Source organism: Suillus plorans, assembly GCF_016647745.1.
Source record: "Suillus plorans strain S12 chromosome Unknown HD556scaffold_61, whole genome shotgun sequence".
Lineage (NCBI taxonomy): Eukaryota > Fungi > Basidiomycota > Agaricomycetes > Boletales > Suillaceae > Suillus > Suillus plorans.
The window spans coordinates 57,324-75,098 of NW_024537445.1; the positions used below are offsets into that span (position 1 = coordinate 57,324).

Here is a 17,775-nt window from a genome sequence, read left to right on the forward strand (position 1 = left end):
GACTGCAGCAATGACAGGTGCAGGTTGCACGGGAGGTACAGCTGTCATTGTTGCCATTGTGACCGCAGTGACTGCTGTGGTCTCCTTGGGGCCAGTCTTCTTGTTGTGCATCCATGGCGCCTGACCTTCCATACCACCCCCTTTTCTGTAACAGTGATCATGGTCGTGATCACCTTTATTACATCCCGGCGTGGTGCAAAAAATGCCCTCGGGATTGTGTTTGTGTTTATGGAGACCAGTCACCACACCCTGGCAGGGGTATCAATACTTACTGGCCATAGTAATGAGCCATGGATGCATACTCTGTAGTGATGCCCAGTGGCTTCTTTGTATTCATACTCTCCCTGTAGGACCAATCCCTCAGTTTCTTGTATCCATACTGTGCTGGGAACACGTCCCCACCCCTGCGTAGCCCTACGTGCTGACTAATATCACTGTATTCTGTTTGTTGCTGATCACCGACGAGATCCTATCAGATCTCTCGTAGATCTAGTAGAAGATCTTGATAGTAGATCTTAGATCTTGACATCCTTCTCAACCACCTAGGAGCCCGTGTCCCTGGGCTTCCTAGAACACTTACATGTTTTTTCGTAGTCTGTATAAATGAAAATACAGAAATAACGGAAATCATAAAAACATATATTTTGTGTGGGCCAAAAAGCGCCAAATCAGCGATTCTATTGAGGCAAGCAAGCGTATTGAGTCTCTACCATCAACATTAAGTGCTAAATACAAGCAGTACGTAAAAATAAAACAAAAAAAGCAGAAAAAGTGGGAAAACAATGAATTAGATGCACAATATTGTTGACCAGGCGAGGAGATCAGGAACCACGGACCACAAAGAAAGACAGTGGTCGCGCATGGAACACCAGATATTCGCTTGCCGGGAAGCATATGCGACAAGTGCCTCATTCTCTGTGACTGCAAAATCGCTTCTGGAAACTGCGTGTTCATCCCACCACTTAGTGTGCCAATCAAAGTATGTAATAACATGCCGCATCTCCTCCTGCAAGAGCATGGCAACCTCTTCAGCCCATCGGTTAGCACGTGCCCATGCTTTGCACCATTCGACACGCATGACTGTCAAATGATCAGCATGCGCTACACCAGAAGATGACAACAGTTACCTTCTGAAAGCTCTTCTTCACCTGCACCATGACGTTGCTTCCAGATCCAAGACACAGACACTAGCCTTCGACCTTCTGTTTCTGCTTCACCTCCTGCCTGTCCTTCCATCATGCCTCAAATATCACCATCATTGAGTTTCGGAAACTCAACCTCCCACGTGAGTTTCGAGAGCTTGACACTGAGGGACTCGAGGGCAGTCCAAGCTGTACGATACTTTGTAGCTGCGCCGTCTACCTTGAGCTGAACAGTATCGATGACAGCCTGTGACCTTGTATGTGCTCGTTGTCCTCTAATCCAGTCCCTTTTGAAGCCAGTGAGGTGCCGTTTGAGTCGTAGATGTTGACGAAGTTCTTGCAGACCATCGTGTGCCTGGGCACAGTGCAGCTTCCACTCAATGTGACAAAGGTTGACATTGCACGCTATACCCAGATTCGCCACAGCCGAAGGCATGAATAATTTTATATGATGGACTGCTTCTTCAGGCACATTGGGCGCATCAGGTGACTCAGTTTGCAGGCGGGCGACGCATGGCATATATAGGGTTTGTACCTGCACCCATTGCTCGATACGACGGTGGAGCGCGTTTGTTCGTTGTTGCAGGAGGGAGAGCTGGTTATCTGTAGTGTGAGCACCAATATTTGTGGTATCTATGGCTAGGCGCTGTCTGAGAGATCAAACATTAATGAAAATTTGATGACCAATGCGATGAAAGACTTACTGTAGAGCTTCAAGATCAATACCTGAGGCTACTAGCACACCTCTGGATGGAGGGAGGAGTCAACACCATCACTGAGTTGTTGTCCTTCGAGTTGCGAGAGTTCGAGCCGGATGGATGCTTGCGTGATGACTGCGATACATGTGTCAGACAACATAACTGACTTCAAAAATGTAAATACATGCCCGATGCAGTTGTCTCAAAAGGGTTTGCCTTGGAACGGTCTGCCTCCCACTCTATTATCATTAGCTGCTGTCTTCTTAGATAGATGATCTATAGATGAACACCTATAAAACCAAATATCTCCATGATCAGCGATTCAGACAAATACCAATGACTGATAACGTGGTCATTCGTGGGTGGCTTGCCTTGCTCCTAAGATACAGTCAGTAGAATATGGCTCACACAAAAGTCAGTAGTCAGTGATCAGCAGTCAACAGTCAATCCAACAATATGGATATGAAACACAGCGATGAGAGAAAAACACAGAACTCAGTCAGTCAGCGATCGACAACACAACAACAATCACAACAACACCGACAACAAAACAAATCAGGAAACACAGTCACTCTAACAATATAGAGATGACACAAAACAAACAGACACTCTTCCTAACACTTCACACAGCAACAAGGATTTGTACACAAACTTAGTGCAGCAAGTTGTGCGGAGTTACAATGAGAGTCCCCCTCAATACAAAAACAGGTGAAACTACCATCAGGCCTAGTCAAGCCTCTGTAGCACTCTTAGCCTAATATTGAACCTGCTGCCAAGGAACTCACAATGAGTATTAAACAGACTCAGGAACGGGCGACCTTGGACTTCAATACCAAGTCCCCTTTTCAATAGCTAAAGTCTAACTCGCAAATGACTACCCTCAATTGGTATAACACACAGATGTAAGAGGTCAGGTATCACCGTCAACACCTAAAGTCTCCCCACTAGACTATCAGAGTCTTCCGTGGACAAAAAGAGACAACACCAAACTTCTGGGTAAGAATGAGACTGAAACTTTGGTACTTGAGAGAAAGTTGATAGGTTGAGACCACAACAACAACAAAAAACAAGACCGCTACAACAAAAACACAAACCCAATCAAGATCACGGAGACTGTTAGCAACAATGATCACAAAGCAAACAGACAGCGATCAGAGAGATGGTCAGTATAGACAGTCACCAACACACCACACACACTTGAGACAGAGAGAGAAAAAAAAACAGAAACACGAGTTTCAGTCACGAATCTCAGACAATCTCAGAGAAAACAGAGAGAAAAACAAACACACAGACACTCAGAAAAACAGACACAGAGACAGAGACAAATCACAGAGAAATTCACAGACAGAGACACAGACAAGGACACAAAAAGAAACAAAGAAATTCAGACAGACAATCAAGAGAAAAACAGAAAAAGAAAAACTAGTCTTGCTAGTCGTCAGACACAGCGAGCTCAAGGTATGTGCTAGATGTTCAACACAATGAGCTCGGAAGTATTGTGCTGGTTGTTGAGCACAGTGAGCTCCAACCTTGAACTGCACTTGCTGGTTGCCGATTCACACTTCACTCACAATTTTATTCTGAGAGGTAAAAACAGTGGGGAACTTTCTTTTTTATTGGGCAAAAAGCTGGTCTTTATATAGACAAATTTGGTGGCTATACTACTAGTTTCTCGTACTTAAAGTTGTAACTTTAGTTCGTTAGTACCAAGTCACACGGTATCGTTGGGTCAAAAAGTAAATATTCATAACTCTAGTTCACCTCGACCTCACATAATCAGACCTTATTTAGGATGCCAAATTCCCAGCGGTATGCCATTCTAACTAGAATAGAATATTAACGCGTCCTACACTGCCAATAAATAGCTCAATATTGCTGGATATCTACAACTTCGAGATAATATTCAAGTTCCCTCGCCGGCAATGTCCGCAATTCCCGCGAACATACCAAACTAGGCAAGACCATACGACACACCCTCGAAACGTTCGTGCTCACTGTCCTTCACGTCGACCTCGAGTATCTCACTCAATTATCTCTCAAACTCTGGCACTTTTCTTGTCCTCACAATATTTCATACATCTTAATTAATTAATCGGGTACTGTATTCAAGTATATACTTAGGAAGGTGTGGAAGCTGCAGGAGTAGCTACCCTGGTGCCTTTCCTTGGACCACGCTTCTTGCCCTTGTCGGAGCGCTCTTTACGAGCTTTCTTTTCAACTGTAACTCCCTCTCCAGAGATAGAGAAGACCCCAGTGAGCTCTGCTGCTGGCCGTTTCCTGTGCTGTGGTGCCGGTGGAGGAGGCTGATCGGTTGATGTAGCGGCTGTGGGTATAGACAAACTGTTGCCCTCCACTAAGTCGGATGATTGTAAGTCTGGAAGCAGCGCTGTGTCGCTTGTTGAGAGATCCACATCAGTATTGCTGGACATCTGAGCCATCGCAGCATTAAACCTGCTAGTCTCCCAATCTCCAAACTCAGCATCTGAAAGCCGACGGAATCGAGTAGAATTAGTCTCCCAAGCATGGAACAAGACACGGAGCTCGTTGCGTGAATTGATGTCCCCTGGACAGCAGAATTTTGACAGCGGCCAGTTCTCGAGGACCACGCCGTACTTCGCAGTTATATTGGTGTCGAAGTTTGTGTAATACATGCGCTGGACCTGCTTGGGTGACGCCGCTGTCCCTAGCACGAAATATTGAGGCTGATAGGAAGACAGGAGAGAACAATCCACTCACAAAGCTTTTGCAGGATCATTTCACTCAAATTCTTCTTCAATTCAAGGACCTCTTCTAGATGTGTTTTTGCGAGGCCTACAAAGTCTAGGTTAGAAGGTACCATAGCATATAATACAGAGATTTCATACCTTGCACGCCTGCCACACAATATCCTTCGAAGCGGAAAGCAAGTGTTCCTAGTGAAGTCTTCAAGCAGGAATCGAAAAACTCTGCAGCGCGAGCGGTGTTGAAAACGTGAGGCTGGTTCCAGTGTTCGGTGTCTCCTCGCACAGCAAGTAAAATGAACTCAATGCCAGCACGGCTGTGCAAAGTCGTAAGCTAGAAAGAATGATTGGTATCATAATTTAGTATAGATGAATCAATCCCACCTCGCGGTTCACCTTCTCAAGAGTCTTGTTGGTGTCTGCCAATGCACCTAACATCACATTATGAGAGGATAATTCCTTCATTTCACGATGTTCTCTCATAGACTCGATGATATCTTCTGTTTCAGCAGTACGCTGGTGTTCGTCCATGTCTTTCCATCGTGCACGAATTTGTGGCATGAGCTCGCAGGCTTTGTACCGTTTTTCGCCAGCTGGTAGTGCTGAAATTCTATAGTGAGTTTGAAGAGACAATGGAATAAAATAATGCAAGTACCTGAGTTATGACACTCAACCTCCTTTTTCACAAAAGCATTCCACTTTGTAACCTTGCGTCGACCTGTTAACCGTGAATGCTGCATAATTTCTTCAAAATAATAGTTGACGGAGTGTCGACCAAATGTTTCACGCAGTAGAGCAGCTTGCTCCTTTACAACATCCCTGGCAGCAATAAGAGCCGCTGCATACTCCTCACGATGCTTCTTGCGTTTGACTTTTAATAAGGCCTTCTGGGCCGCTGTTTGCTTGATGCGCTGACGGTGTCGCCACACTGTTTGTTTTTTGGTAGTTGACATCTTGCGCATTGTCGATGCATAGCGAGCAACAACACTACCTGCCTTCTCGTGTGGAGGCATTGAGGGTCGTATGTGTGAATGTAACACTGAAACAAAGAAACAAAATTTTATTCATGTGATTTCAACAAGTGACAGTGAGCATGTAAAGCGAAGAATGATAAGCTGAGATGAAAAGTTGAAGCGAAGTGATAATCTGATACGAAAAGTTGAGGTGAAAAAGTGATATATCATTCATTATCAGCAACACGGTCATCAGATGTGATGAGTCCCCAAAGGAAGACAGCTTCAGCTATAGGCATACCCTTGGTAGCAATGGCCATAACAAAATCTTGGCATGAAGAACTCGTGTCATGGGCGCACGCAATATGAAGCAAAGCCTTTGAAGTATAACCGTGAGCCTGAAGATACCAATCAGCAACAGGACTGAAAGATGGGAGCGGTGTATCATCGAACTGCGGTTGATCAAGAGCACCACAGATGCCATCGATCTCACGTATGTGCTGGTAGATAGCCTTTGGTGTACTAGGTATTGAGGCATTGGCGGGCATTCTCCAAGTACGTGTCAGATTTTGGGTGGGTGATGAGGGAAGTCGAATGTTAGACATATTATGTGCATCTGCAGTACATATACAGATCAATCTCAACATATTTAGAAACAGAGACTTACCGGTAACTTTAGATGTAGTGTTTGGACTTGACGGAATTGTAGGAAATGGATCTCTTGACAAAGCTGAGAAGAGAATCGGGTAAGGAAGAATAAAGGGTGAGGGGTGAAAAGATACGTATCTTTTCACCCCTCACCCTTTATTCTTCCTTACCCGATTCTCTTCTCAGCTTTGTCAAGAGATCCATTTCCTACAATTCCGTCAAGTCCAAACACTACATCTAAAGTTACCGGTAAGTCTCTGTTTCTAAATATGTTGAGATTGATCTGTATATGTACTGCAGATGCACATAATATGTCTAACATTCGACTTCCCTCATCACCCACCCAAAATCTGACACGTACTTGGAGAATGCCCGCCAATGCCTCAATACCTAGTACACCAAAGGCTATCTACCAGCACATACGTGAGATCGATGGCATCTGTGGTGCTCTTGATCAACCGCAGTTCGATGATACACCGCTCCCATCTTTCAGTCCTGTTGCTGATTGGTATCTTCAGGCTCACGGTTATACTTCAAAGGCTTTGCTTCATATTGCGTGCGCCCATGACACGAGTTCTTCATGCCAAGATTTTGTTATGGCCATTGCTACCAAGGGTATGCCTATAGCTGAAGCTGTCTTCCTTTGGGGACTCATCACATCTGATGACCGTGTTGCTGATAATGAATGATATATCACTTTTTCACCTCAACTTTTCGTATCAGATTATCACTTCGCTTCAACTTTTCATCTCAGCTTATCATTCTTCGCTTTACATGCTCACTGTCACTTGTTGAAATCACATGAATAAAATTTTGTTTCTTTGTTTCAGTGTTACATTCACACATACGACCCTCAATGCCTCCACACGAGAAGGCAGGTAGTGTTGTTGCTCGCTATGCATCGACAATGCGCAAGATGTCAACTACCAAAAAACAAACAGTGTGGCGACACCGTCAGCGCATCAAGCAAACAGCGGCCCAGAAGGCCTTATTAAAAGTCAAACGCAAGAAGCATCGTGAGGAGTATGCAGCGGCTCTTATTGCTGCCAGGGATGTTGTAAAGGAGCAAGCTGCTCTACTGCGTGAAACATTTGGTCGACACTCCGTCAACTATTATTTTGAAGAAATTATGCAGCATTCACGGTTAACAGGTCGACGCAAGGTTACAAAGTGGAATGCTTTTGTGAAAAAGGAGGTTGAGTGTCATAACTCAGGTACTTGCATTATTTTATTCCATTGTCTCTTCAAACTCACTATAGAATTTCAGCACTACCAGCTGGCGAAAAACGGTACAAAGCCTGCGAGCTCATGCCACAAATTCGTGCACGATGGAAAGACATGGACGAACACCAGCGTACTGCTGAAACAGAAGATATCATCGAGTCTATGAGAGAACATCGTGAAATGAAGGAATTATCCTCTCATAATGTGATGTTAGGTGCATTGGCAGACACCAACAAGACTCTTGAGAAGGTGAACCGCGAGGTGGGATTGATTCATCTATACTAAATTATGATACCAATCATTCTTTCTAGCTTACGACTTTGCACAGCCGTGCTGGCATTGAGTTCATTTTACTTGCTGTGCGAGGAGACACCGAACACTGGAACCAGCCTCACGTTTTCAACACCGCTCGCGCTGCAGAGTTTTTCGATTCCTGCTTGAAGACTTCACTAGGAACACTTGCTTTCCGCTTCGAAGGATATTGTGTGGCAGGCGTGCAAGGTATGAAATCTCTGTATTATATGCTATGGTACCTTCTAACCTAGACTTTGTAGGCCTCGCAAAAACACATCTAGAAGAGGTCCTTGAATTGAAGAAGAATTTGAGTGAAATGATCCTGCAAAAGCTTTGTGAGTGGATTGTTCTCTCCTGTCTTCCTATCAGCCTCAATATTTCGTGCTAGGGACAGCGGCGTCACCCAAGCAGGTCCAGCGCATGTATTACACAAACTTCGACACCAATATAACTGCGAAGTACGGCGTGGTCCTCGAGAACTGGCCGCTGTCAAAATTCTGCTGTCCAGGGGACATCAATTCACGCAACGAGCTCCGTGTCTTGTTCCATGCTTGGGAGACTAATTCTACTCGATTCCGTCGGCTTTCAGATGCTGAGTTTGGAGATTGGGAGACTAGCAGGTTTAATGCTGCGATGGCTCAGATGTCCAGCAATACTGATGTGGATCTCTCAACAAGCGACACAGCGCTGCTTCCAGACTTACAATCATCCGACTTAGTGGAGGGCAACAGTTTGTCTATACCCACAGCCGCTACATCAACCGATCAGCCTCCTCCACCGGCACCACAGCACAGGAAACGGCCAGCAGCAGAGCTCACTGGGGTCTTCTCTATCTCTGGAGAGGGAGTTACAGTTGAAAAGAAAGCTCGTAAAGAGCGCTCCGACAAGGGCAAGAAGCGTGGTCCAAGGAAAGGCACCAGGGTAGCTACTCCTGCAGCTTCCACACCTTCCTAAGTATATACTTGAATACAGTACCCGATTAATTAATTAAGATGTATGAAATATTGTGAGGACAAGAAAAGTGCCAGAGTTTGAGAGATAATTGAGTGAGATACTCGAGGTCGACGTGAAGGACAGTGAGCACGAACGTTTTGAGGGTGTGTCGTATGGTCTTGCCTAGTTTGGTATGTTCGCGGGAATTGCGGACATTGCCGGCGAGGGAACTTGAATATTATCTCGAAGTTGTAGATATCCAGCAATATTGAGCTATTTATTGGCAGTGTAGGACGCGTTAATATTCTATTCTAGTTAGAATGGCATACCGCTGGGAATTTGGCATCCTAAATAAGGTCTGATTATGTGAGGTCGAGGTGCTCTAGTTGGTATAATGATGAGTCAGCAAGAGCTGTGTATAGCCCATGGGTCAGGTGACCCTTGATGACTCAGCTAGACAAGAGTGAGAAATGTTTACATATTGTGTACATATGTTTGTAAAATCTGTGGCTGATGAATTTATTGGTAGCATAATGACATAGTGTTAAGAACGTGCTCAAAGGTCGGATCCGAAGGGCTTGGCTTCAGCTCGTGCGCTGCGCCCCTTACCCGAGTACGTGCCCCTAACTTCCGAGGGCTGTCAAACGATGTCCGAAGGTTACTGGACGATGTCCGGAGTCCGATGTCCGATGCGTGGGAATTCCGGCGGACGTTCGGGGACAAGAGATAAGACTAATCCGGACAAAGTCCGAACTAGAAAGGAAACAGCGGAGGACTACCAGAGGTAGAGGCGGAGGTGACAAGTCTATAGGAATCAATCCTAAGACGAGCGGAGGTCGACGAGAGAGAAACTCAAGTCGGATGGAGGAGAGAATGAGCAGAGTCTAAGATGATATTCGAACTAAGGATGTACATAGATTCTACAGGGTTTATATACTACTGAGGACTTATCGGAGAACAGAGATGCGCAGTCTGAAGCTATACAAAGCTGTGGATGGAGCATATAGAAAAGTCAAACACTAGTCTATCGGAAAATAGTAAATGAACCCGGAGATTAGAACAGATGAAAATAAAGGCGGAAATGAAATGAGGTACGGAAAATGATATAGTCTAACTGGAGTAGGAACATACAAAGGGATAAGGCACGGAAGTTAGACGCGGGTCGGATCCGGACATAGATAGATGTTGGCCGGATCTGGACTTCCGGAAATGATGTGTGATAGGTCCGGGTCCGGAACACGGGATATGACACATAGGACGTGTATTTAGCGATTTGTAAGCTTTCCCACAGGGTAACCTTACACAAACATATTTTTCACAGTCACCTGATATGTGTGAGAATCTTCTGAGTCATCTTCATGGCTGACTAAGCAAAACTCATCGCAGAATTAAATGTACAAAAATATTCAGTCCGCTCGTGTACAAACTCGTAAAAAATGAAAAAAAGCGAAAAATATTCCCATAGCCTCAGTCTGACTTCAGATCATAGAGAAAATGATTTCATAGGGTATAGGGCTCATAGGAGAGTGTTAGTCATCCATGCACCGAACCAGTTTGGTGCAGGTCACCGCCATTGATCAAGGCTTGTTGGAGGGATTGCTTCTTCAAAGTCCCGTAGGTCTAGAATATGTTGGTTGCGTTCGGGAATAGCCTCCTTGAGTTTTCGTAAAAGAAATGGACCTAAAAAGGTGACAAGTGAGGGCGTGAAAGGGATTTACAAGACATCTGGCTCATACCGAGGTTGCATACTTTGCACCAGTTCCAATCGCCAAAATGGTCGTCCAGGATGTCTCGCCTAGACCCTGGGCCCATTCCCTGTGTACTAGTAGCAATAGGATTGATATTAGACCAGCCACGTTCTACGGCTTCACCATCCGTCCTTGCCATACCCTTTATGAGGTTGAGGGAGTACTTGGTCTGACAAGAGAGTATGTGTGCAGGTAGATGAAACTTCAGGACTACAAACGTTACAACATTGTCGTCAGGCCACAAGTGGATAGTCGAGGGATAACGTGACATCTGTGACCAAAGGTGCTTGCTCCACTGGCACGCAATATCATAAGAGATATTAAGGACACGGACAGTGCTCGCATGCTGTAAGGTCGAAAAGAAGACATAGTCCATATTGACGTATCTAACAAAATGAGGATTCGCATTTGAATAAAAACAGAAATATACTTACTTTTCTCCCTTCTGTAGGTCACCAACTGCTGATGGACGAGTCAGATTGTGCCGCGCACAAACTATAGCGCCAACTCCGGTGGCTGCCATCCTGCGTGCATTCTTTGTATCTGCAAGATTGACTGCATTATGACTTGCGCAGGAACTTTTCTAAACAAGAAGGTCAGCCAGTCACATGTCATTGATGTCAGTTGCTCACCTCTTGTACTTGAGTGCCGGAAGCTTCAAGTACCTCTTTGAATCGTGATTGTTCCATGAAATATGCCCAGCCCTTATTGAAGCTTGGATCTGCCTGCTTGGATGACTTATTTCGGCGACATAATCGAAAATTTGCGTCGATAGCAAGAAATAGTCCATAGAGCCACCTGTCTGAATATGAGTATGTAAGTCAAAGAATTGAGAATATAGAACGTACTTTATATGTGGTGCCGTGTTACCCCAATCTGGAGGCAAATTCTTCCCTGGGTGAGGACATGCTGGACAAAGTACTGCAAGCTCTCCTTCCTTTGTACCAAGGACACCATTGGAATCATGACCACACCCAGCTCATAAAAGAGAAGTAATGTGACAATGTTGACGACTCATTCGTAAGAAAGATTCATAGCGGTCCTGTACATGCGTTAGTAATACAAACGAACACAAAAGAATCACTTACCTTCGGCTGACATGTGCCAGTATTGTCTGTCAGACGCGCCAGTGACTGATAATATTTAAATGCCGAGCCTTTTGACTCGAAGGTATACATCTGAAAATGGTCTAAAAGTCGGAATGCTGCAGCCGTCTGTGGATTGGTAGTGGTAGATGGGTACCAGCATGCATGCAACAACTGGATATTGTGTGTCTGTGCGGTTGCACAGTTACAAAAGTTGAGGGAAAGTCTATGGATGCCATTGATCTCCAGAACAACAAAATCATCATCGAACACTAAGGCAGGGTTACAACACTGAACACTTGGAGGATGGCCAAGTTGGACACGGTGACCAAGGTCACGAAGCAAAATGCGCTGGAAATAAGAACCAGACCATATCTGTACACGGGTGAACAATGCAAACCTCAAAAAAAATGTAAAGAAAACATACCTCCATGTGATGCAAAGGCATCGTGGTGTGCTGCACGACAATGCATGCTTGACAGTACAACTGAGACCCTTCACAATCCCTACAGCGCACAACAGGTTCGTTCAAGCACCCAGGTAAGCCTTGGCATGCTTGATATGACATGGGATCCCCACACCCTTCAAGTCTGATGAACTCTCTAAGAAATTTATCTTGCTTGGGGATCCACAGCTTCTGAGGGTCATCCTGGAGCATAGTCAGTAAGATACATGCAAATAAGTAAGCAAGACACTCACCCCCGCTGTACGTTTCCTCTTTGATTTAACAGGCTCCATGTCAGTGTTTGTATCCACAAGGTAATCCACATAAGCTTCATCCATGACGTCGAAATTGAAAGCCTCCGATATTCCTTCTGATGGCATCACAGGTAAAGTAACATGTGGCACCGGCATGGCTTGAGGTGCACGAAAATATGAGGTCTTGACTGAGTGATGGTCCCTATGTGTGACATCTATAGACGTGTGAGCATGATACATGCTTCTGGGTAGAGCATCATCTTGAGTGTCATCATTACGTCGGCGCTGAGCAGCATGTTGATTGTTTTCTTCAATGAACTGACGATTGTATTTGGTAAATCTTCGACGCCATCCTTTCTCAATGGGGGGCATAATTGTATTTTGAATTTGACATAAAGCAACCTTGGTTCAAACAATTTTCATTGTGTCACATGATATAATTCAAGTATACATAGGTACATAGTAATTAAACACGCTGCCAAACTAGCCTGTAATTGAATAGTGCGTCATCAAGAACTTCCGGGTCTTTGTCTGCAAGAGATAAAATTTCTTCCTCAGCTGCAAGCCATAGACATGTTGTGCGAAGGACACGTGAACATTCAGATTTGAGATAAGTAGTGCACAGACCCTCAAATTTTGCAACCAATGTCGACAGCTCCTCTGCATCCTTCAGCAAAGTGCGAGCCCATGTTAGTTCTTCCAAAAACTGGGGTCTCACTAAGTTCCACCCTTGCACATCTATATTGTGAAGAACAGCACACACACGGTCTTGACAGCCATTGTGATTGCGACTGCCACTGGTGTACATCCTGCTTGATATATCATTGAGGGTTTCAAAAGCATCTAGTGCCATGCCCTGCATGAAAGTAGTATACTATATCAATGATCATATATTTAGTTAGCGTACCTGGTGGGCTCCCTGGCCTTGCCTCCACCTGTGTCGTGCCTTGATGTGTTCATAGCCGATGTGTCTAATAAATATGTTGCTTTGAGTTTCCCCAGTAGGTTATTTAATACAAGGCTCACCTCAAGTAATGCACTTGTTTGCTTTGTTGACGCGCTGCTTGTTGCTCTTGCGATGACTTAGGACGACGTCCCATGAGTGTTGAAATAGGTGTGTGATTATGGGTAAGAAGTGTATCCTTGTTTGACACCAATTATGATTGACATGCCACGGACACAGCCACGACTTCGGGACACTTACTGTACTCAAATGTATAATACAAAAAACACAGTTATCTAGTGTAGCACTGCTGTATATAATACTGCTGAATGTACCATTGAACATCATGAAATGCTTAAAAAACAAATTGAGTGTGCCTAAAACCGTGACATGCATAGGATATGAGTGCCTGGAGGCACTCATATCGCATGTCACAGTTTTAGGCACACTCAATTTGTTTTTTAAGCATTTCATGATGTTCAATGGTACATTCAGCAGTATTATATACAGCAGTGCTACACTAGATAACTGTGTTTTTTGTATTATACATTTGAGTCATGAGTGCTTCTACGATGTAGCTTCCTGTATCCTAATTGAAATTTACAGTCATTCACACGAAAGACAAGAAAAGATGATACATTCAAGCAAGACTGACATTGGCTAGATTACATATCTACTATTCAAACCGGCAGCTGAGACACCGACCCTTCAATCAAGCAACTGAGACACCGATCCATCTCTCAAAGCCTGCATATATGCAGTATCGGCGGCAGCACGAGAGGAGTAGTGTCCAAAGCATGCACCCGGAACACCAATAACATGGGTGTGGATGTTGTGCCTGAAAAAATGTGAACTCAAATGAAAACAATGCAGTGAGATACATACCAGCCCTGAAACACACCAGTCTCACGTCCCACAGTTATGACATACCAGCGCTTGTTGACACCAGAAGATGTGGTCTCAGCCGAAGGAGTTCTAGCAATGGTCCTGGTTCTCTTAGTGTCATCAGCCTCGGAATCAGCAACATCATCAGCTGCAACTATGAGAACCAAAATGAGTGAGGATGATTACATTTCAAAAAACTCACCTGGTGGAAGTGAGACGCGAACGGAACCAGCCACATCATCAGCCACGGCTACAATAATCAAAATGAGTGTTAAGCTAGGGATGATTGTATCAAATAAAAACTTACCTGGTGAAAGTGGGGCGCGAACGGCATCAGCCACATCATCAGCCACGGCTACAATGATCAAAATGAGTGTTAAGAAGCTAAGGATGATTGCATTTGAAAAAACTTGCCTGGTGGAAGTGGGATGCAAATGGCATCAGCCACATCATCAGCCACGGCTATGATGATCAAAATGAGTGTTAAGCTAAAGATGATTGCATTTAAAAAAACTTACCTGAAGGGATAAGCAGTGCATGACAGGCCGGGCAGGAACCAGCTTGAGTCTGGCTCCGAAGGTCTCCTTTGTCGGCTAGCTGATGAGACTGGATGATGGCTAAAACAGGAATTTAGCAGAGCAACAAGGAAAGGCTGCACAAACTTACAATGCTGGTTGCGCACAAGCTGCAGGGCACTAACAAGCTCGGACAAACTGAAAGTTTCGTCATGGCTGGGAAAAACTTTTATTTTGATCAAACGGGACAGTGACAGCAGTGAGGCAATGACTCGGAGTGAGAAATCAACTTGGGTGAGTAAAATTGCAAGCCTTATTTTTAAATGTTTTGGCAAAGTCCAGCTATCAAGGGCTTCCTATTGGTCGATTGAAAATAATTCAAATTCCGTTCTAAATGGAGTATCCATACACAGCGCAAGGACGGAGTGAAACCGTAAACGACCTGAAAAAAACACAAGGTATGTGTCATCAATCCGAAATTATGATATTCATTTGCCTTACTGCCGGTTGACAGATGCCTGGAACCTCATGGATGACCTGTGAACAGTCCATCTTCCTGAAAAGTAAGGTGGATGGCTTTTGCCTAAGTCAGCTGCAAGGAGATGTGGCTGCATACATTACAAACACTAACCGAGAGTGGTTCGAGAAATGGCCAGAAGTCGCGGTGCATTTCAAGGATGATGCTGGTCTCGCACTTATGGAAAGTGAGTTGATGGATGAGCAAATGAAGCAGTTGGGCGTTTACACTGAACAATGTCATGCTGTACATATATCTTATTTAAAATTTCATTTCGGTTCACTAATCCTTAGAATGAAATAGCAACTACGTTCTTATTTGTACCATTCATCCTCTTCATCGGGAAGGTCGCACGTGACTCAGTTCACAAAAACCATCACCAAAATTATGGGTGCAACAACTAATCGCACTCGTGGACCGTCAGCAGTGGAACACTTCATTCAAACAGAGTACAAGTCCAATCCCGACGTTAAGGCTGAAATTGAAACTCAGATGAAGAACAACAATTACATTCAAAAGCCTCGTATCTCCGCGCTACGTTTGGAAGCAGCTAAGTCAATGGCTGCCCGTGGGGATAGTTTTGTGATTCAGATGGAGAATGAGGCGAAAATCGAGTGCGCTCGTCACGCGGATCAAGCCAAGATGGAACTTGATGTTCTGTGCAGTCCATCCGAGGCCATGAGAATACAGTGAGTAGCATATACATTATTACATTTAACTTGAATCATATACTGAAGCCCATGGAGATCTCTTGAAGGACTCGGTGGTGTGGTTGGCCAGCTTCTGGATATCATCCACGAGACGACAGGATGGCATGGGAGCGTGTATCTCGGAGGACCTGACCCTCATGTGAACGGCAAAGTTCGTGTCTTCAGCTTTCACCATGGAAAAGGTGCTACCGGTTTCAACTTTCGTGAGACGTTGCCTGATCATCATGGGTGCATTGTTGAACCATTTACTGCCTTTTTGAAGGGCACATTCAGTAGTAAGTCTCAAAGCTTTTCTCCTGGAGGGATACAAACTTATTTATGTAGGTGTTACAGCTATGAACACTTCACCTCAAGTTGTCCCTGGTATCACTGTGGTAGACCCTGCTATCACCACACCAGTCCTGAGTATCACCGCACCAGTTACCCCACAGAGCCCTTCTTCCACTGCTCTCACAGTTCCAAGTATCATCGCAGGCCCTACCGTACCAGCTGCTCTGCAGAGCTCTCCTCCCACTACTCTCCATGACTTAGGCGACAATGGCATGCTTCCGAACATGCTTCCAAATGGGATTCACCCCATGCTTTCATTGGACCACTTGCTATCGATGGACCCAGCTTCAATAGATTTTTCACAGGTAGACCTTGGTCTATTCAATCTGCCAATGCTTCCACCACCACCACCTTCTCCTGCACGCCCGGATTTACCGATCCTTCCCGCGCCGCCTGTGGATGATCAAGACTTTGCCATGACATCTTACAATGGGGATTCGGCTACCGGGAGTGCCTCTTTCATATCGTCTCCTCCACGCTTTTGCAGAATCAAGTCCAATAGTACTCCTGAGGTGCAATCTCACCTACCTCATCCACGTCCAGTGACTAGAGGCACGAGAATCCCCTCTGTATATGATCAGTTTGACATCTCATCCTCTGCATCTCCAGCACCTCCAACAACCACTGAGGTACCCTTGGCATCTCTGGCACCTCCAACAATCACTGAGGTACCGGTAGCCATGCCACTTGTATCAGAAGTGTCTTCTGACTCTGCTCCCCCTGCGTCTGAAGAGTCTGCTAATACCGCATCTCTGGTGTCTACTGCGTCACGTGTGTCAGCACCTGGTGACTTTCAGACATCTTCTACACCAGCAGCTTCTGCAGAAGATGCATCCCATCAGATTCCTCACAGTGATTCTGCAACAAACGCAGACGTCATCATGCGGCCACTTGACGATATTGCTAATCAGTCGCGCCGTCGCAGCACTCGCTCCCATGTTCCATCGACACACTTGGATGAAGCCAACCGCATTGGCAGTGAGAACACCGTGAAGAAAGGACGTAATAGGGCCCGTAAGTCAGTGGCCTAGATGTATGGTTCATAGGGCTCATTTTCTTGTGCTTCATCGTACTCTCGATTTCTGCGTGTTATCTTGCTGATATTTGATGCTATCTCGCTGTTGCTGTCATATTACTTTGATTGTGTTTGTCGTAATAAATAATGCATTTGATCTTGAACATATACCTAGTGTCGGTGTGCGAATCTTTATTCAATATTCGAAATCAGATGGTCAGGACCATGAAAATAACAATAACACTGGTTAACACTGTGAAAATAGGTGATGCACAGTCGATGGGGACTTGTACTTAAGTTTTGGGTCCCGAACCAATGGTACTGCCTGAAATAGAATGTGTGGGGATGCCTCCGATCTCCGAAATGATATGAATAAGTGTATTGATCCAAGGAAGCATTGCAGAAGTAGGTACAAAGTCAGTGTATTGGTGCAAAAGAAGCATCGGCAGCCAGGAATATACTGAGAAGCCAGAAATAGGTACAAATCGGTGTATTGATACAAGGGAGCATCCCAAAGAAGCCAAGGGAAGCTGAAAAATAGGTACGAATCCATGTATTGATACAAGGAAGGAAGCCAAAAAAAGGTGCTAGTTCGTGTATTGATACAAAGTAGCATCCTAAAGGAGCCGAGGGAAGCCGGAATTAGGTACAAGCCCCATGTATTGATACAAAGAAGCATACCAAGGAAGCCGGAGGTAGAACACAACAGGTACAAG

At 44.9% G+C, this 17,775-nt stretch overlaps 9 protein-coding genes across 9 annotated transcripts; 3 read left to right on the forward strand and 6 right to left on the reverse strand.

Annotated features, from left to right (window-relative positions):
- Nucleotides 1–787: 787 nt before the first annotated feature.
- Nucleotides 788–1,893, reverse strand: HD556DRAFT_1244267 (uncharacterized protein; the record flags this gene model as incomplete). Its single annotated transcript, XM_041298431.1, is given in 4 exon segments — nt 788–1,080; nt 1,128–1,241; nt 1,254–1,792; nt 1,847–1,893. Coding segments are annotated over 4 exon segments (993 nt in total), but the record flags the coding sequence as incomplete, so codon positions are not given.
- Nucleotides 1,894–3,957: 2,064 nt separating this feature from the next.
- HD556DRAFT_1244187 (uncharacterized protein) lies at nt 3,958–5,573 on the reverse strand (the record flags this gene model as incomplete). The annotated part of the gene is made up of 5 exons (XM_041298425.1): nt 3,958–4,523; nt 4,577–4,651; nt 4,705–4,894; nt 4,945–5,162; nt 5,216–5,573. 5 exons carry the CDS (start codon nt 5,571–5,573, stop codon nt 3,958–3,960), a joined length of 1,407 nt encoding a protein of 468 aa, XP_041156250.1.
- A 167-nt stretch (nt 5,574–5,740) lies between these two features.
- On the reverse strand, nt 5,741–6,118 carry HD556DRAFT_1447194 (uncharacterized protein; the record flags this gene model as incomplete). Its single annotated transcript, XM_041307218.1, has 1 exon — nt 5,741–6,118. The coding sequence occupies one exon, from the start codon at nt 6,116–6,118 to the stop codon at nt 5,741–5,743; it is 378 nt and encodes a 125-aa protein (XP_041156251.1).
- Nucleotides 6,119–6,472: 354 nt separating this feature from the next.
- HD556DRAFT_1447195 (uncharacterized protein) lies at nt 6,473–6,850 on the forward strand (the record flags this gene model as incomplete). The annotated part of the gene is made up of 1 exon (XM_041307219.1): nt 6,473–6,850. One exon carries the CDS (start codon nt 6,473–6,475, stop codon nt 6,848–6,850), a length of 378 nt encoding a protein of 125 aa, XP_041156252.1.
- A 167-nt stretch (nt 6,851–7,017) lies between these two features.
- Nucleotides 7,018–8,633, forward strand: HD556DRAFT_1244280 (uncharacterized protein; the record flags this gene model as incomplete). The annotated part of the gene is made up of 5 exons (XM_041298432.1): nt 7,018–7,375; nt 7,429–7,646; nt 7,697–7,886; nt 7,940–8,014; nt 8,068–8,633. The coding sequence occupies 5 exons, from the start codon at nt 7,018–7,020 to the stop codon at nt 8,631–8,633; spliced, it is 1,407 nt and encodes a 468-aa protein (XP_041156253.1).
- Nucleotides 8,634–10,176: 1,543 nt separating this feature from the next.
- On the reverse strand, nt 10,177–12,516 carry HD556DRAFT_1447197 (uncharacterized protein; the record flags this gene model as incomplete). Its single annotated transcript, XM_041307220.1, has 9 exons — nt 10,177–10,292; nt 10,349–10,746; nt 10,795–10,943; nt 10,993–11,158; nt 11,209–11,338; nt 11,372–11,402; nt 11,449–11,820; nt 11,873–12,094; nt 12,145–12,516. 9 exons carry the CDS (start codon nt 12,514–12,516, stop codon nt 10,177–10,179), a joined length of 1,956 nt encoding a protein of 651 aa, XP_041156254.1.
- Nucleotides 12,517–12,610: 94 nt separating this feature from the next.
- Nucleotides 12,611–13,244, reverse strand: HD556DRAFT_1447198 (uncharacterized protein; the record flags this gene model as incomplete). Its single annotated transcript, XM_041307221.1, has 4 exons — nt 12,611–12,702; nt 12,772–13,000; nt 13,052–13,115; nt 13,171–13,244. The coding sequence occupies 4 exons, from the start codon at nt 13,242–13,244 to the stop codon at nt 12,611–12,613; spliced, it is 459 nt and encodes a 152-aa protein (XP_041156255.1).
- A 551-nt stretch (nt 13,245–13,795) lies between these two features.
- On the reverse strand, nt 13,796–14,511 carry HD556DRAFT_1447199 (uncharacterized protein; the record flags this gene model as incomplete). The annotated part of the gene is made up of 6 exons (XM_041307222.1): nt 13,796–13,925; nt 13,973–14,126; nt 14,175–14,222; nt 14,280–14,327; nt 14,383–14,434; nt 14,491–14,511. 6 exons carry the CDS (start codon nt 14,509–14,511, stop codon nt 13,796–13,798), a joined length of 453 nt encoding a protein of 150 aa, XP_041156256.1.
- Nucleotides 14,512–15,001: 490 nt separating this feature from the next.
- HD556DRAFT_1447200 (uncharacterized protein) lies at nt 15,002–17,075 on the forward strand (the record flags this gene model as incomplete). The annotated part of the gene is made up of 4 exons (XM_041307223.1): nt 15,002–15,250; nt 15,308–15,693; nt 15,742–15,989; nt 16,039–17,075. 4 exons carry the CDS (start codon nt 15,002–15,004, stop codon nt 17,073–17,075), a joined length of 1,920 nt encoding a protein of 639 aa, XP_041156257.1.
- Nucleotides 17,076–17,775: the final 700 nt, after the last annotated feature.